The following is a 23,225-nucleotide window of genomic DNA, read 5'->3' as shown; positions in this document are numbered from 1 at the left end:
ACAGTGATCACTACTTGATCACTCAGTACGAGAGCACTCCTAAGTCACTCTTTTTAAAACTACTTTAATCACTTTTATTTTCATAACTCCCTTTGTCATATAGCTTCTTTGAGTTATTCCTCAGCTTCAAACTCAAGTGTATTTCATTAACCATTCACACCATTCTACCACTCATACAAGTAGCAAACTGATCTTCATTGCGTATCTTTGTGTTCTAAGCCAGGTTTAATCAGTATCTATACAAATAATCATCATGAGCTTGTCTTGTTTTTATAAGGTTAATGCATTTTCTGTTTGTGTATGTTGCTTTTGCAGTGTGTCAGACTCCTTCATAATTCTCCACTTAAGCCGTCAGTTTCTTTCCCAAATTTACTAACCCAAATTTTGATTTCCTACCTTATTAACAGCATTCCTGCTCCTCAGCCAGAAGTCAGGGCTCCACTTGCCACTCTCCCCCTCTGCCTCAGCCCAGCGGCTTTACCCGTGAGGTCCCGTCTTCTTACTGAGGCCGAGTAATCGTGACTGTGCCTGCCTTAGGTTGTCCCAGGGTTTCGAGGTGGGATCTTACCCGTCATGGGCTATCCAGCCTTCCATACTCGCCTGATACGGGGGCCAAGTGGGCAGGGGTGCTATGAGCATAGGGAACACACTGGCTCTGGAAATTAAAGGAGTGTAAGCTGCTTCCTTCATTGCATCTTATATTAAACTATCTCACTTTTGATTCTTTCCTCGAATAATTTCACATATGGCACTTTGTGTATGTGTGTTTTCTATTCATTAATGTGATTGTCAGTTATTTTCTCTCTTCATTTTACTTTTTTATCTGTTTGTTTGTAACGTTCTACTTTAGTTCTACTAAACCTTGATGTAAAAACAATACTCCCTTATTTCACGCACACACTCTGCATTTTGCCTACGCACACACTTCTCTCTCAGACTTCCTCTGTTCACACACCGCCTTGCACTCACTCTACTATCAACTTTCATAGTGTTATTATTATTTAGTATTTTGTACACATCACACAGAATCATTCAAATCGAGTACTCACAGCATTCACATCACAACCTTCAACTTTCACTTTCAATCCTGCAAGACGCAGAGATGGACATCTCCTTCACCTAACATAAAACTAAATTACCATATCAACATACAATTACTGAAATTCAAACTCAAATACACCGTCTGTTTTAATAAAGTAAAAGAGTAAACGGGTGTACCAAGTGTATGTACTTATGCGTTCTTGAACTGAAAGAAAAAGAAACTCAAACTCTTATAACATCACTCATGCCTCTCTCAAATTAAAAACACTTTCAAACTTTAAAACATCCTACTTGACATCACCAAAGAAATACCTCTCACCTTTATTCATCATTCAAAACCTTCTAGTCACCGCATTCACACACTTAAACTGTGACTAGAGTTGAGGAATATAACTCAAAACACACTTTCCTAAGAGTATTTTAGACATGCTTGTCATAATCAGAAAGAGCAAGTCAAAAACAAACAAACGAAAAATTGAAACCTCCATTAATTCTCACCGCACACACAAGAAATTGAAAAAATAAACCACACCAGCAACTAATGCTGGAGAAAAGTTACTACTGAAAGTAATGTGTTAGTCTTAAGTATATACAGTGCACTCAATATATTTATATATCTACATCCAAACTCAGTCAATTACTATACATCCACTACGGCAACTCAAAACTTTATTTATAGTCCTCTAATAAACATAAATGGCATCTTAAACACACACTCAACAATGTTTGCAGCAGTATTTGTAAAACCAACTGTGGTTTAAACAGTTCACTGCTTACTCATTTGCATTTTCACACTCACACACACCGTCTAAAAATAGCAGCAGGCAGTCAGTGCATTACTGACTCGACACACAGAGATCTCTCACACCAAATTTTCTTATTCTATATTACAACGACGTCTTATATTTACAACCACTGTCAGATCTGTCAGCTTTAGCGCCTACACAATTTCGACAAATTTAAAATAACCGCCCAGCGGATAAACTCCCTGAGTTTTTTGCGACCAATCAACCAGTATCAGACTTTAACTGTTTCTGGCCTCATCTCTAAAATCCCTAACTCAATTTAAAAGCGTCAACCAACCCAAACTTTGCCTGAAGCTCTATTTTTGGCATTACACAGCCAAGGCTTACCCCGAAGTTTTAAGTTAAAGTTACACGCCCGAAGTCCAACTTCTTCTGACCAAAAAAGCGCAGGTACCGTTCCAAACGGTAAGGAGACTCTAACTCCTAGCTTCATTCCAGGATGCCCTGTACCCCACAGTTAAGCCAAACTGAACTAACCCTGTTCGCCGACAGGTCAATGTCGCGCGTCCACGACAAGGAGGGAGCATAACCTCCGGGCTCTGCGCTTCCTAGCAGACTCTAACTGCCGTTCTAGAATAATTTATAATACTTTGAAACATCAATCAACACCCAAAACAAGTGTATGACTGAGGCAGATCTACCCTGATGGACAATGGGGACTCTAACCCACAAATTGACCAACCAAGGTCTGACCTAATGACCAACTGGGACTTTAACCCACAAAATGACCAAATTTCCTACCAAACTACTTGAGACTCTAACTCAATTTCTTTGGGACTTCAACCCAGTATTTAAACTTTTCCTGGCAGACTCTAACTGCTTTAGCAGACTTTAACTGCTTTCATTTCTTCTTTCTTCTTAGCAGAACTCTAACTGCTTCAACTCATGAGATTTTTCATCAAAATCAAAACAGACATCCACCAGTAATTTCAGTGAGTAGACTTAAATTTTATCATATCCAATTTGGCACACTTTGGAAATAATTCAACAGGTAGTGCCTTACCTTTGGATAAGCCGGCTTATGCCCACTCACTTCGACCACTGACACTCATGTCTGCCCGTCAGACCACCTCAGAGACCACCGAATTTCTCCATCTACACCTCCAATTCTCTCCCTCCTCAACCACCGGACGAAGCCCCCAAATGTTAAGGTTCAAAATTGAGGAAGGAGAGTACAAACCACCATTGGTCCAGAGGATCTTGGTCAAACAATGATTTTTAATGAATACACACGTGTGGGAAGACAACTCTGTACGCAGACAGCAAGTTGTCTTCGACTTAATCAGAGCATACACAGATTTTTAAAGCATCAGGGTTTGATTTACTGACGCCCCCTTCATACGTCACAGACAGGATATATACATACGTCAAATCAAAACCACAATGACCTTTTAACACAGTTTAAAAAGAACATCGTCTTCCATCTTCATAACAGGTGCATCCTGTCACTGCCGGATGCTCGCTTGTCATCTTGACACCTCAGCAGCAGTTCTGCGACAAACTGCTCTTTGCAACATCAGCAAAACATAATTAAACTTTCCCCCATAAATGAATCTAACTAAAAGTGTGTGTGTGTCTGCGTCTGTGTGCTAACCACAATTGCACCCTGTTTCACCTCGCGACTAGCTCCTGACCCCTCACCAGACAGAGAGACAGAAACCACTCTCGTATATGTAATAATCGAACTGAAACTATGGATATGACTTTTACTAAATAAATGTTTTAATCAAGAACCTCTACTAAACATAATAACTGTGTGCATAAGCATCTTAAGGCCTTCTTAAAGCTATCTGTTACTCTGTTACAGCAATGATCATTTTGAATAACCTAGTAATTCAAATGGCCTCGTCTGGCCTGCTCCTCAAAATAACTGTCTGCTTTCACTTCTGCAAACAACTTCCTGTCAGCCTGCAACTCAGTCTTTCTGAAAGAGACACTGTTTAAACCTCTGAATGCAATATCCATGCTGCAGATTATATTCTTAATGCAATGGTACTGTTGATAATTATTTAACAATAGCAGTAAAATAATTTCCCTGCTCCACAGTGGGGCAAAAAAGTATTTAGTCAGCCACCGATTGTGCATGTTCCCCCACTTAAAATGATGACAGAGGTCAGTAATTTGAAAAAATCAACTGTGGGAGCAATCATCAGAAAATGGAAGACATACAAGACCACTGATAATCTCCCACGATCTGGGGCTCCACGCAAGATCTCATCCCGTGGGGTCAAAATGATCATGAGAACGGTGAGCAAAGATCCCAGAACCACACGGGGGGACCTGGTGAATGACCTGCAGAGAGCTGGGACCAAAGTAACAAAGGTCACCATCAGTAACACACTACAACGGCAGGGAATCAAATCCCGCAGTGCCAGACGTGTTCCGCTGCTGAAGCCAGTGCATGTCCAGGCCCGTCTGAAGTTTGCCAGAGAGCACATGGATGATACAGCAGAGGATTGGGAGAATGTCATGTGGTCAGATGAAACCAAAGTAGAACTTTTTGGTATAAACTCAACTCGTCGTGTTTGGAGGACGAAGAATACTGAGTTGCATCCCAAGAACACCATACCTACTGTGAAGCATGGGGGTGGAAACATCATGCTATGGGGCTGTTTTTCTGCCAAGGGGACAGGACGACTGATCCGTGTTAAGGACAGAATGAATGGGGCCTTGTATCGTGAGATTTTGAGCCAAAACCTCCTTCCATCAGTGAGAACTTTGAAGATGAAACGCGGCTGGGTCTTCCAACATGACAATGATCCAAAACACACCGCCCGGGCAACAAAGGAGTGGCTCCGTAAGAAGCATTTGAAAGTCCTGGAGTGGCCTAGCCAGTCTCCAGACCTCAACCCCATAGAAAATCTGTGGCGGGAGTTGAAAGTCCGTGTTGCTCGGCGACAGCCCCAAAACATCACTGCTCTTGAGAAGATCTGCATGGAGGAATGGGCCAAAATACCAGCTACTGTGTGTGCAAACCTGGTAAAGACCTATAGTAAACGTTTGACCTCTGTTATTGCCAACAAAGGTTATGTTACAAAGTATTGAGTTGTATTTTTGTTATTGACCAAATACTTATTTTCCACCCTGATTTACGAATAAATTCTTTACAAATCCTACCATGTGGATTCATGGATTTTTTTTTTCACATTCTGTCTCTCACAGTTGAAGTGTACCTCTGGTGCAAATTACTGACCTCTGTCATCATTTTAGGTGGGGGAACTTGCACAATCGGTGGCTGACTAAATACTTTTTTGCCCCACTATAAGGTTAGGGGGTTAACCCCTCTGTCCATCTAATCTGACTGAGCTGGAGCTGAGAAGAATTTCAGCTGGTAGAGACATAGCCTAAAAGACTGGCAGCTGTAATTGCAGCAAAAGGTGGTTCTACAAAGTATTGACCCAGGGGGCTGAATAATTACTCACACCCCACTTTTCAGTTATTTATTTGTAAAAAATGTTTGGAATCATGTATGATTTTGGTTCCACTTCTCACGTGTATACCACTGTAAAGTGTAGAAGTAAATTTAAATCTAATTTGATATACAAAGAGGTGTTTACAAAGGTTATAAAGCTAGTTATGTAGCTATTTGGTGGTTACATGTTTTGATATTTACATGTTTACATGTTTGAATGTTTAGACATGCATGTTCAAACAAGTAATAAGTATGTGTTATATCTACCTGGTTGTTTTCCCTGTTTTGATCTGAGTATAAGATTTCCTGGCTTCTGAGAGGCCAGTGAAGTATTCATGAGGGCGGCACACAGGAAGTGTGGGTTGTTGTTGCCGTGTGCTAAAAGTAAAGAGGCTGCTAAAAAGTTATCCGTCTCCGTCTTGCTGTTCCTAATTATTCAGAGAGATTCCAAACCATCTAGTGAACCCTCACGTTACATCACTTTGTATTGGTCTTTCACGTGGAATTACAATAAAACTGATTCATGCTTGTGGCTGTAATGTGACAAAATGTGGAAAAGTTCAAGCGGGCCGAATACTTTTGCAAGCCCCTGTCTGTCTGTCTGTCTGTCTGTCTGTCTGTCTGTCTGTCTATCTATCTATCTGTGTGTGTGTGTCTCCTAAATTATGTCATGTTATGTAACATGTCAAAAACATATCATTCCAAGTGGTCAACATCTTATGATAAATTAGGCCTGTTAGTAGAATTGGCAGATTGGAAGAACCAATATTGACATATTGGATGAAAAACCCCTTTGATTCATGCATAAGCTCATGTCAAGCCAAGATTAACAGAGCTGTATCGTAACACAACCAATGAATATATGAAAGATTTGGCCTTAAGGATTAAGCTTTGCATGTCTGCATGGTGTACTGGCTCTGAAGTAGTAGCTCAAGCTGATCGCACATCCTGTATTCACAATGCTTGCACATTGCACTAAAGAGGCCATGTCTATTTTATGTGGAAGTAATGTCAAGCTACACAGGGAGAAGGCAGGAAGTTACACAAATAAACAGCAAAGTAAAAAGTTTCTAGTTTCTGTTTCTTTTTTGTAAGTTTATTCTTTTGAAGTTTTCTGCAACTGCAATAAAAAGCAGCCTCTTTGAGTTTATTCCTCTGTCTGAGTGTCCTGCGTTTGGGTCCTCCATCCTGCCTGCCATATAGCACTAACAATGACACATCCTGTGTCATTTTCTTCTATATTCTTCAGGTATTGTCCAGAGGAGCTATTGTCATGCAAGGATTTAAACAGATTAAAGTTAAACATCAGTCAGGTATGTAAAGCATGGTTGAAATCATGAGTTCATCAGATTCTTTTGTAATATTATGTTTCACAAAAGGCCACCCTTTTAAAAAAAGGTATGGTAATTATTAAAATAAGGCGTATATATTAGCTTTTTTGGTTTTCTTGTTTGTTTCAGTGAATGAAGGGGAAGTGTCCTTTAAATTGAGAATTTCTCCTGACATGACACCAGTCGTCCAGATTGTAGCTTATGCTGTACTTCCCCGTAAGATTGTGATCGCCCACAGTGCTGACTTCTCCACTGAGAAATGCTTCAGTCACAAGGTATGTGGTGTTGTAAACTGTGTGCAGCTGTGTTAGTTATATTTATCAGTGTAAGTTTAAAGTGTAGGTTTAAAGCATGCCTTTCATATGAAACTATGACATACAAAAAACAAACTTCCAAGTGGCACAGACTTGTCACTCCAAACAAGGAGGTCACAGCATTTGCCAGCATGGAGTGGGCAGTGATCACTACACCTGAACTCCAAAAAACACATGGAAGCTAATGAATGGTTTCTGTGTTATACAGGCTTGATGTTTTGTTCTTTTAAAACCCTTAAAGTTTAGATGGTGTGATGTATGATTTGTGTGTGTCAGGTGTCATTGGAGTTCACGCCTTCTTCAGCTGTCCCAGGAGAAAAAAACAACATGCAGGTGACGGCCCTTCCACACTCTCTGTGTGGTGTGAGTGCCATCGACAAGAGTGTCCTCATAGAGGAGCCTGGGAATATTCTGGATGCAGATAAGGTAACTGTGATCTCAACAACAGCATACATCCTTTACTTTCAGTCAGAGATGGGCAGTATCGCGTTACTTGTAACGCGTTACTGTAATCTGATTACTTTTTTCGAGTAACGAGTAAAGTAAGGGATTACTATTGCAAAAACGGTAATTAGATTACCGTTACTTTCCCGTAGGAACGCTGCGTTACTGTGTTACTAAAACCGTGATTTTTTGCGAGAATGTCTCACAACAGTGACGTAAGCGAGTGCGACGTTAGTGACAACAGCTGTGTGCAGATCAACAATGGATCACATATTGATTGTGGGAGAGAGTATGAGCATGCAGCGTTTAAAGCGTGGAAATACTGACCTTACTTTGAGTTTGATTCCATAAAAAGTGACAAAAACATTAGCGTCCATCGTGCGTGGGAAGAAAAGTTTTTACAGCGAAAAAAAACCCTAAACTTCCAAGCAAGCGCAACGACGTAATGGGAAATTCAAAGAGAAACTCGCGGATTGTTCAACTGACCGCGGCACACCTGCACCAGGGTAAACCTCCGCCTACCGCAGTTCTGCTTTACAGGTGAAAATAGAGCAACAGGACCGCTGAGTCTTTGACTTTATTTATTTTCTGCTGTGTTTTACTTGCATCTATTTGAAAGACTGAGTGTAAACACAAAAAAATATTTTATTTTATGTGCTGGAATGTGCAGAAAATAGCTTTAAATGTTAAACTAATTTATTCAAGTCAGAGAATGTTGCATATAATTAAATTTTTGCTTGATGCATAAAGTTAAAAGATTAAAACTGATAAAACAAGTTAAAAAAAGAGACTTTTCCATTTGATTACATTTTGTATGATGGATTATGTAGAAAAAGTAGAATTGGGCTGAAAGATCTATCGCTTTATCACCTCTTCAGGTTGTAAATCGTGTTTTTAAAAAGTAACTAAGTAACTAAGTAATTAATTACTTTTGAAAATAAGTAATCAGTAAAGTAACGGGATTACTTTTTGGGGGAAGTAATCAGTAATTAGTTACTGATTACTTTTTTCAAGTAACTTGACCAACACTGCTTTCAGTCTCTTCTAGTGTCATAAGTATCAGACATTATATGAAGGCAACATGGCACTCAGTTTGTGGAGAAGTTCCATAATTGCAAAGACGGGGATTCTCCTGCATCTAAAGAGCCAATTAAGACAGATGAGAATGAGTATGAGGTTCATAACAGTTTAAGCTGTGTCACGGCAGTATCTCTTTTCCTTGCTGTGTAACCATAGCATCTTTTCGGTTTTCTGGTGTATTGAACCAATGCCTGTATATATAACTTTAAGCATGCATGGTATAACTTTAAATTTCAGAAGAACAGAAAGTTTTTGAAGCCTTATTTTTAATAAATAACTGTGTGGAGGTGTTTCCAGGTTGCATGGCCTAATTGTAAATGTTGCTTCTAGATTGGTTTTGTTGGCCACTCAGAGGTTTTGTTCTCTTCCTTTTTTTCCTGTTTATTTTCTTCTTTTTATAATACAACTATAAATACAGTTCAAAACTGATTTTGTTATGAAAAAGATTTGTATGCGTGTATAACACATATAAAGTACAACGTTTGGATAATGTTAAAGATATTCTATTATCAAAGTACTCAGATGCAATGAAATATCACTCAGACACTTAGAGCAGTTTTAAACGTGCACGGGTGAGAGACTCAGGGAGAGACTCACACACCTCCTTGGTGCAGTCTGGCTTTATTTATACACATCATGAAGCATACAAAAAAGGAAATATCATCCTTATCTTGTCAAGAAAACAGGTGTGGTTTATCAAAAAACTTTGTGTTCTCTACAAGGTTGTTTCTTACTCGTGGGTGGCGGTTTCCTGCTAGTGTGAAGGCAAACAGTGACAATGTGAAGGCAAGCAGTTTCCGTTATAAAGTAGGGAGCCAGCAATTAAAATATGCAGCTGGTTGAGTACAGAACAGAAATATAAACACTCTTAGCTGATTATTATATGAATAATAAAACCTTTAAAAGCAAAAATACTCTGACATTCCCTCCTGTTGTTTAGATTTCTCACATGACAGTACTGTTATTTTTGTCAGTTCATAACCTCTTGTCTAAACATTTTCGGTTTGAACGTCATAAAACAGTCCTGTGTTCAATTAAACTAAACATTACTGTATGGATCATCTTTCAAAATTTCTTCCATTTGAGACGTCATCACATAAGCATTGATAGAAGTTGTCACCATGTTTGATACCATTTTCTTCAGACAGGGTACTACACATGTTGTGAAAACACATAATAGTAAAAGCAAAAATGCTATTCCAACAAGTCCTTTAATCAGTAGGGACTTCCATGAACCACCTAGTAACCATGTCAACCAATCATCAGTGCTTGTGACATAGTCTTGTTGTTCAGCATCTTTAATCTTTCTCAAGGTGTTCAAAGCGTCGGTCATGTTTTGTGAGTGTATGTTGTCTGGGATGTATGTACAACATGTAGTGTCAAACAATACACACAAACCTCCTTTTTCAGCTAGAATCATGTCTAGTGCGACTCTGTGTTGCATCACTACAATGCGTATTGCGTCGATTTCTTCATTTTGCGCTTTGTTGATTTTCATTGAAGCATTTAGGAACAGTCCAAATCGATAGTCAAGTGTCTCAATCCTCAGCATGTTTTTCCCAACTCCTACCCAAGGGAACAAGGAGTGGAGGACTTTCTGACCATCAGTCCATAGTTTGAAGTTCTTGGGCACATCTGATCCATAGACTGAGTCATGTGGCATTACTTCAGTGACTTCAGCAACTTCACGTTTTGCTCTTGACGTGTGTGTCTCTGCTGTGATCTTGAAGGTGTGGTCTGAAATTAGTACTGGTGCACACAGACCGGTGGAGTTCGGTGGGAGCATGAAGTAGGTTTTAGGCCCGCAGGCCCAAGCGGCTCCCTGGACCCAGAAAGTTCCATTTTTGAAGGTGTGTATTCCTTTGGATTGGGTCAGGTCAAGTGTCTGTGTGCAGTTGCGGTTTCGTCCAAGTTTCCTGTTTCCATCGGAGAAGTTGAAACACATTGGGTGCTGTATGTCCGGCGGCAAAACTATGGCGAATGATTTGTTTTTTGTGTTGTTGGCTTTGACGTTTACCCAATGTTTTTCGTTGCAGGTGTAGTTCCAGTTCGTCAGATTGTAGGCACAAGGGGTTGTCTGTTCAATTAGAATACGTCGTTGTGAAAGTGGTTTCGTGACACGTTTGACGTCTGTGTCACTACACCATGGAATTAGGTCTTCTTTCTTTGTGCTTTGACCTTTTAGGGTCAGTCCTGTTGCCATCAAATCTCTGCGTGTGCAATTGCCAGTTGTTGCTTTGTTGAACACACACATCGCTTCGTCAAGTTCAGGTGCCTTTCCATATATTGTTGCGTGTACGGCTGTTGTTGGCATATGTGAACATACATAGCATTCCGTGCTGTTGTCGGTGCGTGTTCTATCATACACATATCTATACCACGCGTTGTTCATCCATGGGTGGTTATGGTCTTGGTTCAGGTCACGTAGATGCGAATTATCATTGTGTCCATCTTTTTTGCAGGTGGTGTTGTTTATTTCCTCTCATCTGGGTGAGTGTTAGTAGGCTCACTAGGAGCGCAATGCTGGCCACTAGGAGGACAAGTGTCTTCATGATGACCAGGCACACCTAGACTTCTGGTGAGTAGACTATTGGCGAGAAGTAAAAAAGGGCGGGATATACCCAATCAGCCCTTCCCTTCACCAATAGATCACCTAGAAGCCAGGGGAGCCGGCGTCTAAGCGTCTGGATTGTCACTCACTTTTTTACAGTGGCTGTGGTGGATCCAAGATGGTCTTTCTGCTATTTTGCAGGCGGTGGGTGTGGTAAGTAGGACTTGGTATGGGCCCTCCCACCTTGGTGAACTCCAATTCTTTCTCTGGAGTACTTTGATCAGGATCCAATCACCTGGTTGTAACCTGCAAGACACTGGAGAGAAATCACTCGGCAGTTGGTTGTTTAACACAATCTCTTTATTTTCAAACAGTTTAGTCATCCATTCTGCTAGGGTAGTTTCCCTTATTGATTTATTAATAGGTTCACTGGTAATTGGCAATGGAAACGCTCTCCCGTGGATGATTTCAAAAGGTGTAAGTTTCTGAGAACCTTGTGTTATTCTCATCCACATCTTTACTAGGCCTAGACATTCAGGCCATGGTCTTCCTGTTTCTTCCATGCATTTTCTTAATCTCTGTTTTATTGTGCCGTTAGTTCTTTCCACTAATCCTGCGCTTTGTGGGTGATATGCACAGTGATGTTTGATGCTAAATCCTAGAGCTTCAGAGACTTTGCTGATGATGTCATTAACAAAATGTGTTCCATTGTCTGACCTTATCAGACTGGGAATGCCATATGTGGGGATGAAGTGATTGCATAAACACTTTGCCACTGATATTGCATCTGCTCTTTTTACTGGATAGATTTCTGGCCATTTTGAAAATACATCTATAATTACTAGAGCATATCTTGATGCTTGGCATTCGTTAAGTTCAATAAAATCCATGTGGATTGTATGGAAGGGGTGAGGTGGTGTGGGGAAATGACCTCTTTGTGGTCGGAGGTTCCCCTGTACATTATGTCTTTGGCAAATCATGCATGTTCTGATGAATTCCTTTGCTGAATTTTCAAAATTTTGAGTGTAGAAGTGTTTAGAGAGGACATTCATCATTCCACCCGTTGACAAATGCGTTAAGCCATGTGTCACTAATGCTGCTGTCTTGTGTAGAGATTTTGGCAGTATTGGTTTGCCATTACAGGTCATTAGGTCATTTTCTAGCTGTGCTCCACACCTTAACCATTTTTTCTGTTCTGTGATGGATGCAGCTTTCTGTTCATCTTTAAGTACATCAAGTGGTATTAACGTTGATGTTTCAGATATTAAAGTTTGTATATGTTGTTGTGCTGCCTTTTTTGCGGCTTGGTCTGCAAAGTTATTGCCTTTAGTAATTTCTGAGTTATCTTTTTGGTGTGCGGCACATTTGCACAATGCTAATTTTTTCGGCAGTGTTATCACTTCTAGCAGTTCTTTTAAAAGGTGTGCATGCTGTACTGGATTGCCAGTAGAAGTGACCATGCCTCTGTTCTGCCAAATCTTCGCGAAATGATGTACTGCTGCAAAGACATACTGACTGTCTGTGTGTATGTTTATGCTTTTTCCTTCATTCAGCTTACATGCTCTCACAACAGCTGTAAGTTCTGCACTTTGTGCAGAGTTAGAGGAAGTCAAAGGTCTTGCTTCCAGAACTGTGTCTACTGTGGTTACTGCATAACCGACGCAGTTGCGACCTAAGCTATTTTTAGAAGCTGATCCATCTACAAAAATGTCAGTGAAAGTTGGCTGTGGTGTGCTATATATATCGGCTCGTGGTTTTGTTTCTTCATCTAGCTTTTCCATACAGCAGTGTTTTTCACCATCTTCTGATGTGGGGAGAAGTGTGCTGGGATTTAGCTGACCACACTTCTCGATTGTAATGTGTGACTGTGATAACAAGATGCCTACGTATGAGAGCTGTCTTGCATGTGTGAGATAAGACAAGTTCGCCTGCAGTAAGATGGAGGTTACAGCGTGGGGAACTTTGACGATCAATGTGTGTCCTAAGACGATGTCAGCTGATTTCTTAACTGCCTCTGCTGCAGCTGCGCATGCCTGCACGCACGAGGGCAGTCCTGAGGCCACTGAATCTAGCTTACACGAATAAAATGCAAGAGGGCGTTGCTTTTCCCCAAAGGCTTGTGTTAGAACGGCCTTCATGTAGCCTGCACCTCCGTCTACATGCAAGTAAAAAGGTTTTTCATAGTCTGGCAATGCCAAAACTGTGCGCGTCTGCAGTGCAAGTTTTAGATCATTAAATGCTTTTTCTGCTTCTGGTGTCCATTCTATTTTATCTTTCAGTGCTAGATTTTTTCCATAAATTAAGTTTTGCAAAGGTTGAGCTAGCAGAGCATATTCAGGTATCCAGCATCTGCAAAAATTGCAGAGACCTAAATAACTCATCATTTGTTGTTTTGTGAGAGGCTTTGGAGCATTCTGTACTGCTAGTTTTCTGCTGTCTAACAGTGTTCTTCCCTCTCCTGTGAGTTTGTGGCCAAGGTATGTGACCTCTTGGCTCCACAGCTGTAACTTGTGCTGTGACACTTTATGGCCCTGCTGTGCTAAATGTTTCAACACAGTCATGGTGTTTTTTCTGCAGTTGTCTCGTGTATCTCCCGTGACGAGAATGTCATCAACGTACAGAAGAAATTGCCCTGTGGCAGGGAGCGTGCATAGTGACATAGATTTCTTTAATGCCTCTGCATACAGGGTGGGACTGTTCTGAAAACCCTGTGGCAGTCTTGTATAGGTATACTTTTCGTTATCAAAGGTGAAGCCAAACAGATTTTGTGAATCTGGGTGTAATGGCACCGAGAAGAACGCGTTTGACAGATCTATGACTGAGAACCATTGTTCTTTTTGCGTCACTTGATTTAAGATTGTGTGTGGATTTGCTACCACAGGTGGGATTTGTTCTGTTACTTCGTTTATTGCTCTGAGGTCATGCACTAGGCGATATTTTCCTGTGTTTGCTTTTTTCACTGGAAAAATTGGAGTGTTACAGGTTGCTTTAGTTGTTTTCACTAAAATACCTGCTTTTTCCATATCTGCAATTACTGGCCTGATCCCTGCTTTTGCTTCTGCCGTCAAGGGATATTGTGTTTTGACTGGCCTGTAGGTTGTAGTAGTTTTTACTACAACAGGATCTGCTCCTTTAATTAATCCTACATCTGTCGATCCTGTGGACCATAGTGTTGTGGGCAATTCTTGTAGTTCTGGGTGTAATTCTAATGAGAGTATATGTCAGTTTTCACTATCTTCCTGCACATGCAAATCAGTGCTGTCAGTCATGTATGTGGCTGGGTGGGTAGTGATCACCCACCCTAATGTGTATCTCATGCATCCCGTTCTGCGACCTTGTAGCCATCCTTCATGCGTGTCCTCAGTCTTTTCATATCTGTCTCTTTCAACTTGGGTGAGAATGCGGCCTAAATCTTTCCACTCAGTACTGTCATTGTGTGCTACTGACACATGTGGATTTGGCATCCTATTTACTCGTTGTACTGCCTCAGGCTGCAGCACAGAGCACACTGCATTACCACTTTGGGTGACATATAGGTGCTGTAATGTCAGCATTTGTGGTCCTAGCTTGTGTACTTCTTGGTCATACACAGGATTAGGACCTGGACTCTGTTTGAACCTCAATGTGTTGTGATACTGAGTGTAGTCCTGTCGTGTTGAATGAGTTGGCAGATATCGATTTGCTATGTGTTGTAAAGGCTCTAGTGAGGGCAGGTCTAATGTCCAGTAGTAGTAGTGAGGTTCTCCGAGTCCTTGACACACATTAATCTGATAATCTGCTGGACTTTGTTTCTCGTTTAACATTAGCTTTGCATACATGCCCTCTGGTCCTGGCAATACTCCTATTTCCAGTTTCTCTAGCACATCTCTCCCTAGAAGATTAACTGGGCAAGATGGGTCATATATGCACTGGTTTTTACAGCTGCGGCCGCTGTCTTCATGAGATAAGAGTAGAGGCTCAGTCAGTGATTTAGTACTGACATGTCCTGATGCTGACTTAACTATCAGAGTATCATTAGAGAATTTCACTTTTGGTGGTTTTTTAATCAGTACAGTTTTACATGCTCCAGTGTCGCAGAGCATCGTCATTGGCTGCCCATTTATGTATATAATTACAGTTGGTTTATGTTCAGAGCCCAAAAGCAATTGCTCTATGTTATACACGTCCGTGTTTTCATTGCTCTCTGCTTCTGTGCTTTTTCCTAGTCATTTGTTATTTCTTTCATCCTCTTCCTCAATGTCATCCTTTTTTCTATGTCTACACTCGCGAGCAAAGTGCCCCTCCTTTCCGCAATTGTAGCAGCTTGTGTTTTTCAGTCTTCTCTCTCCTTTTCGCCCTCCTCCTGCCTTTCCTTTTCCTTTGTAGAGGCCTGGTTTATGTCTTCTGTATTCTCCAGAGAATGCCACCAATCCTGTTGCTGGATCTACAGTAAAGACGCCTCCTTTTTCTTTTTGCTTCTGTATTTTAACTGCGTGTTCGGCATATTGCAGTGCATCTGACAGACTTCCTGTATTTTGTGTGACCCAGTGTTTTTCTACGTGGGCCCTCACTTTTGGGAGGAGGCCGTTCAGAAATGCATTTTTTAGCTGTTGCTGAAATGGTGTTTGTGGCTCCTCCTGGTAATTTAAACCTGAATGTTGTCTGAAAACTGGGCGTAGGCGATCGAGGAAGTCAGAGGCAGTCTCAGCTTCCTTCTGCTTTATCTCGCCTATTTTGCCGTAATCTGCTCTTGGGGCTAGACGGACTCTAATCCTTTCATATAATCCTGCCAACTGAGCCCTTAGAGGCTCAGAGGTGGGGAGCAGGGCTATACCCTGGTCATCTGACCCCGTGAAGTCTCCCTTTACTGTTCCCATTTTTAGACCTAATAAGTCCTGAATTACCTGGAGCATTTCATGGCCATTCAAGTGCCAGTGTGTTCTAATTAACTCAACTGCCTCCCTCCATGGCTCAAAACCTTCATTTAACAGTGGAACGTCCTTTAAGACGTTAAATCTGTCAGTTTGAGACCATGCTCTGAAAACATATAGGAAAGGGTTGTTGTCTCTTTCATTATTATCGCCACCCGTTAGTTGGCCATATCTTGGGTTGGGCGTGGCTATCATTGGAAACAGACCTGACGGTCCTGGGGGGTCAATCTGTCCTCCCATATCCCTACCTGACGGGTCTTTCCCTATGTCTTCCTTATGGTGATTTGTTGTCATTAAATTTAATGCCTGTCTTGCTGAATCATATGGGCCTGGCGCGTCAGTGAAGGGGTTTTTTGATACTGGCTGATTAGACGGGCCGGGGGCAGGCACATATGGAGGAGGTGGTTTTGGGTGTTGTGGATCTTTTAGTTCACTACTTTGTTCATTTTTCTTTTTCTTTTTCTCTTCTCGCACCTTTGTGCGTTTATCATTTTCTGCCATCCAGGCTTTAAAATGTTGCCACTCTGTGAGACGTTTGGCTTTCTTTTTAAAGCTTTTTTCATTGTTTAGTTCCGCTTGGAGGGTCTCTTTTAAAGCAGTCACTGCAAAGGGAGTACATTGTCCCTCCCACGCAGGGCAGTTTAGTTTCTTTGGATTTCTCCATCTATTTGCGCTAATTAGTCCGGCGCCTGGACATTTTTTCTCTAGCCACTGCTCGTCAGCAGTGAGTTTTGTTGATTTATTACCCATTATTATTTTTTCCTCTTGTTATTATTATTTATTTATTTATAAATATATTTGCGTTTACACACACACATACACACCCGTGGTGCTTTCTCTGGCACGAGGAATGGGAGAGGCTATTGACACGGCCTTCTACTTTCAAGCTAGCCTTGAAAGCGGTGTCAATTTTATGTGATGAAACACAACCTTTTCCCGTTCCACCAGAACTCGAGCAACCAACGGTAAACAATTCGGTGGAGTAGTTCAGCCTCCTTAATGTGCTGTAAAATCAACTTACTCCACCAACAAAACAGTAAAACAACAGATTATACGCGTAATGAGTTTTTTATTCTGGGCAACACTGTGTCTTTCTACATTGCTCCAAGCCCTCTTTCAGGCGAGCTGCTTCGTAACCTCTACGAGTCCTTTTTCAGACGAGAATGTTACTATCCTGTCGTATTTTGACATTAAACTTGCTCCAAGCCCTCTTTCAGGCGAGCTGTAACCTCTACCAGTCCTTTTTCAGACGAGAATGTTACTTAATTAATCTGTCATACATTGACGGGAAACTATTTAATGTATAGACCACAGGTTGCCTCAGTCGTTTTGCGCAAGATGTGAGTGAGTGCTAAATATTCACCTGAGTTATTGTGTGGTTGCTTTGGTTTCCTTCATCAACCCCTGAAGTCGTGGACCTCTTATAAGAACGCTGGCCAGAACCCGAACGTCACGTCTCTGGACTTTATCCTCTGCCTGGAGAGGAGTCGACAGCGTGGGCTTCTCACGACGTCAGGACTTGACGAAGGTCTCCTATTGGAGCATTGAAAAAATATCAATGTCCACTCCGGCTCAGAAGGACCAATTAAATGTTAAAGATATTCTATTATCAAAGTACTCAGATGCAATGAAATATCACTCAGACACTTAGAGCAGTTTTAAACGTGCACGGGTGAGAGACTCAGGGAGAGACTCACACACCTCCTTGGTGCAGTCTGGCTTTATTTATACACATCATGAAGCATACAAAAAAGGAAATATCATCCTTATCTTGTCAAGAAAACAGGTGTGGTTTATCAAAAAACTTTGTGTTCTCTACAAGGTTGTTTCTTACTCGTGGGTGGCGGTTTCCTGCTAGTGTGAAGGCAAACAGTGACAATGTGAAGGCAAGCAGTTTCCGTTATAAAGTAGGGAGCCAGCAATTAAAATATGCAGCTGGTTGAGTACAGAACAGAAATATAAACACTCTTAGCTGATTATTATATGAATAATAAAACCTTTAAAAGCAAAAATACTCTGACAGATAATAACATATTGAACGCACATTTTACACTCAACAAAAATATAAACGCAACACCTTTGTTACTGCTCCCATTCCCCATGGGATGGACGTAGAGACCTAAAATTCATTCCAGATACACAATATAACCATCCCTCCCAAACAGTGGTCACAAATCAGTCCAAATGTGTGGTAGTGGGCACATCTGCCATATTGAGATAATCCATCCCACCTCACAGGTGTGCCACATCAGGATGCTGATCTGACATCATGAGTAGTGCACAGGTGTACCTCAGACTGCCCACAACAAAAGGCCACCCTGGAATGTGCAGTTTTGTCTCACAGCAAAATGCCACAGATGCCACAAGCAATGAGGGAGCGTGCAATTGGCATGCTGACAGCAGGAATGTCAACCAGATCTGTCGCCCGTGCATTGAATGTTCATTTCTCAACCATAAGCCGTCTCCACAGGCGTTTCAGAGAATATGGCAGCACATCCAACCGGCCTCACAACCGCAGACCTTGTGTAACCACACCAGCCCAGGACCTCCACATCCAGCAGGTTCACCTCCAAGATCGTCTGAGACCAGCCACCCAGACAGCTGCTGGAACAATTGGTTTGCACAACCAAACAATTTCTGCAAAAACTGTCAGAAACCGTCTCAGGGACGCTCAACTGCATGCCCGTCGTCCTCATCGGGGTCTTGACCTGACTCCAGCTCGTCGCCGTAACAGACTTGTGTGGGCAAATGCTCACATTCGATGGCGTCTGGCACGTTGGAGAGGTGTGCGCTTCACGGATGAATCATGGTTCACATTGTTCAGGGCAGATGGCAGCTGAGAATGTCCCAGTTCTTGCATGGCCAGCATACTCACCGGACATGTCACCCATTGAGCATGTTCGGGATGTGCTTGACCGGCGTATACGACAGCGTGTACCAGTTCCCACGAATATCCAAGAACCTCGCACAGCCATTGAAGTGGAGTGGACCAACATTCCACAGGCCACAATTGACAATCTGATAGACTCCATGCGACGATGTGTTGCACTGCATGAGGCAAATGGTGGTCACACCAGATACTGACCGGTTCTGGGTCCCCAGACCCCCAATAGTGCAAAAAACTGCACATTCCAGGGTGGCCTTTTGTTGTGGGCAGTCTGAGGTACACCTGTGCACTACTCATGATGTCAGATCAGCATCCTGATGTGGCACACCTGTGAGGTGGGATGGATTATCTCAATATGGCAGATGTGCCCACTACCACACATTTGGACTGATTTGTGACCACTGTTTGGGAGGGATGGTTATATTGTGTATCTGGAATGAATTTTAGGTCTCTACGTCCATCCCATGGGGAATGGGAGCAGTAACAAAGGTGTTGCGTTTATATTTTTGTTGAGTGTATATACCCAAAATTCAGTTGACACACTGAAATTCAAGTACATAACTGTAATTTTACATGTTTTTCAGAGATGACAATACTAATAATATATTAGCATTAAAAAAAAAACTTTGATCAAAGAGCTTGCACATATTGGTGGATTACCAATTACAGAAACATAAGAACATGATTTTGGTAATAAACAATACAGTTTATTTAACACAGTGGTGGTATAAAACTTTGAGTGGTGATGTGATAAATTTTGTGATAAAATTGCTACATATTTGGTTCATATAAGTGCAGACCCTTAATCTGATTTTCTCAGTTGTTTAAATTTCCTAAAACAACATTTATTTGTAATTGTATACCTTTGAACCATTTTTCTGTTTAGATATTTAATTTGCTGCCTGTCTGGAAAGCATCTTCTATCCCATATGAGCTTCAAGACCCATATTCAACTAAATGCTGGAATGTGAGAAAAAGAAGATATATTGCATCTGATCAATATAAAGAAGCCTACATAACTTTCCAGGTAATACATAAATATTTTCCACGAGCATGTGTTGTGTGTTTGACTTATACAAAATATAGGTCCAGCTTCTTGGTACTGGCCTTAAACCTTGACTCGTTCAAATGTTCCACATTATGTGACTCTTAATCAGTGTTCGGGAGTAACGGAATACATGCACTGGCGTTATCTATTTAAATTTCAAATTATGAGTAACTGTATTCCATTCAGTGTTGGGTAAGTCACTTAAAAAAGAAAACTTACTTAATCAATATTGTATTTAAAATACTTATCTAATTACTGTGTCTGAAAAGTACCTTAATTACTCAATACGTAATTTAACTAAATACTTCTTAAAATCCCTATGACCCTTGAGTGGACAAACAATAGAAATTAAAATTCTTTAAATAATAAATAATTTAAAAAAAAAAAAACGTGCAAGTCAACATGAAATAGTTTAGCCTTTTAGCTTTTCTGAATCATCTTTTATATGTCTAGCCCAACAGTGAGTGGCTTCAACATGATGCAAAACTCCTTTAAGAACAGATTCTCCTGATCATTTGATTCCAAACTGAGTGCAGACAGTATTCAATTCAGCAAGGGCAATGTCAGTGATCCTGGACATGAAATGAATTCCACCGTGTTTTAAATAGGCACTATAAGTTTTTTCTTGAAAAAAATATCTACTAACTCTGAAGCAACAGAAAAACGGTTTGCTTTTGCCCACATGCAGAATACTTTGAAGTTGCACTTCTGTAGATGAATTTTGACTCATTTGCTTGAAGCCATTTCTCAACATCATGAAAAATTAAGTTCAGTGTGTGATGCACACCTTAGGTGTGGAGGGAGAGAAAACTGTCCTTCAGATTCTGTGGAGAGGGTCTGCTCAACATCAGTAAATATCACCTCTTCATCTTCTTCCGATTCCTCATCAGAGTGATTTTTGGAACATTCTAAAAGCTTTGATAAAATTGGACCCATTGTCTGTCACGATGGCTGTCACTTTAGAGTTCAGTCCATAAGCTGAATGTACTTGCTCGATTATATCATATGTGTGTCTCCCTCAAACTCTTTTACATGTTTGTGCTGCATGTCCTCGTAAAAAAGTAGAAGGATCAATCCAGTGTGCAGTCATTCCGAGAAAACTTTTGTTATGGCTGGTCCAAATGTCAGCAGTCGTCGAAATATATTCCAAACTCTCGAAGGTCTCTTTAAGCTGCATTTCCATGTCCACATAACACTTATCTACGTAAGTCAAAAACATTTTTCGATCGGACAGTGCTGCTTTTTTGCCACACACAGGTATTTTGTTTAATATGCATCTAAAAGACGAAGACTCAACAGTACGCATCTCTTCCACAATTTAGCCTGCAATAATTTTTTTAAGCTCACCTTCAGACACTTTCTGTGCTTGAGTTGCCACAGTGTTATCCATCGATGATGAACAAGGATCACTCAGAAGTGTTCGTCTATGCTGCCTTGTCAGGTGCTTCAGCAGATTACTTGTGCTATTGACAGCGGCTGATAGTTTTTCTCCCCAGGACATAGCTTACATATTACTGTAATGTTCTTGTCTACTTGTTTCAGAAAAGTGAAGTAATGGGAATATTTTCGTTTCATAAAACAACCACTCGCTTCAGCCGAGTCTGACATCTTCCACTTTAGAATACGACTATGCAACAAACTGGCGCAAAAACACGTGCACCTGCACTACAACGATGTAAAAGCGGCAGAGTTTACTTTCACCTTTAGAAGATAAATTAATGAAAAAAAAATAACGATATTCAGCAATTTTAATTATTTTACAATTTAACGCAAGTACATTGTAAGTAACTGTAATTAAAACACCTAAAAATGAACAGTAATCAGTTATTCTACTTTTTCAGTGGACAAGTAATTTAATTACCCAACACTGATTCCGTTACAGTTACATTTTAAATAGGTGGTAATCAGAATACAGTTACTTTGTTGAAATAAATAGAAAACACAGCGTTCATTTCCAGTTTCATATGTTAGGCTATCCCCTCTCTATGCCTTCTCCAGTTTTGGTGATTAAACACAGTCGGGTGCAGGTTTAGCTCAGTTGGATGAGCATGTATCCATTAGTGATGTGCGATACCACTGATTTACTGTCCGATCCGATACCAAGTAATATTCAGGGTGGTATTGACGATACTGATCCGATACCGATACTTTATACAAAAACGTATTTTATTTATTGTATCTCAAATTATAGCGTCATAATGATTACAGGACATCAGATTACTTGTTCTTATCACTTAATAATGCAGAGTTCATCATATAGAAATAAAAAAACTGAAGTTGTGCGCTATTTGAACACCTTGCCTGCCTGCAGCACTAAAGGACTCCATGAGAGACGTCTGTCTCGCCCTAGCAGCACCTGTCCCTCTCCTCCTCTTCAGTTCGTCTCAACATACGCGCCTCATATTCTGTGACATGATTTACTCTGAGGTGTTTGACAAGGTTAGTGATGTTGCCACAACCATACATGGCAACCCTCCCGATTTTTCCGGGAGAATCCCGGAGCCACCATTCTCCCGAATTTCCACCTGGACAACAAAATTGAAAAACCATATTGCAGAATTCATAGCGCGGCCGAGCCAATTCCAGTTTACAACAATGGCAGCAGCTACTTAGTTTTAATATTACTCTTATTTCGGGCAGCACTGTGGCACGGGGGTTAGCACTGTTGCCGCACAGCAAGAAGGTCCTGAATTCAATTCCAACATCAGGCCGGGGTCTTTGTGTGCGGAGTTTGCATGTTCTCCCCGTGTTTGCGTGGGTTCCCTCCGGGTACTCCGACTTCCTCCCACCGTCCAAAGACATGCAGCTTGTGGGGATAGGTTAATTGGATAATCCAAATTGTCACTAGGTGTGAGTGAATGTGAGTGCGAATGGTTGTCTGTCCCTGTGTGTTAGCCCTGCGACAGACTGGCGACCTGTCCAGGGTGTACCCTGCCTCTCGCCCTATGACAGCTGGGATAGGCTCCAGCGCCCCCCGCGACCCTGAAAAGGATAAGCGGGTCGCAAAAAAAAACATGTTTTCAGGTGAGAATGTAGCTGTGTAAACTTCAAATATCTGAGCCAATCGACACATCGTCTTCAAACCCCCGCGGTCTTTCACTACTCAGGTTAAACATGTATAAGTCACTTTGATAACTTAAAAATGTTATTGTTTGGCTTTTTCAGTGTTTTATTTGTTCGTGAGTAAATCGGTTTGGCTGAGATTAAAGTTATTAGATTAGATTAAATTAAATTTAACTTTATTAATGGGTGGGTTCCTCCGGGGTTTTCACACAGCTGAATAAACATCAAACAGAAGATCATTAAACAAAGTGTGAGACGGTCGAGAGTTTACGCCAGCGCCCGGTTATATTTTAGATAGCAAGGAGCAGACGGCAGAGTTTCACTCCACTGAGAGAGCT

At 41.1% G+C, this 23,225-nt stretch overlaps 1 protein-coding gene across 1 annotated transcript in view; it reads left to right on the top strand.

Moving 5' to 3' along the window:
• LOC308395031 (alpha-2-macroglobulin-like) overlaps positions 1-23,225 on the top strand; it is a 54,392-nt gene that overhangs the window by 15,562 nt on the left and 15,605 nt on the right. Inside the window, exons 13-16 of the mRNA XM_080879684.1 lie at positions 6,509-6,572; positions 6,720-6,865; positions 7,181-7,330; positions 19,663-19,803. Coding sequence (XP_080735810.1) covers positions 6,509-6,572; positions 6,720-6,865; positions 7,181-7,330; positions 19,663-19,803 — 501 coding nt within the window. The remainder of the gene's footprint in view (positions 1-6,508; positions 6,573-6,719; positions 6,866-7,180; positions 7,331-19,662; positions 19,804-23,225) is intronic.

This window comes from Rhamphochromis sp. 'chilingali', assembly GCF_963969265.1.
Source record: "Rhamphochromis sp. 'chilingali' genome assembly, chromosome: 1".
Classification (NCBI taxonomy): Eukaryota; Metazoa; Chordata; class Actinopteri; order Cichliformes; family Cichlidae; genus Rhamphochromis; species Rhamphochromis sp. 'chilingali'.
Note: the sequence above shows the minus strand (reverse complement) of the source record. Positions and strands in the feature narration are given on the sequence as shown.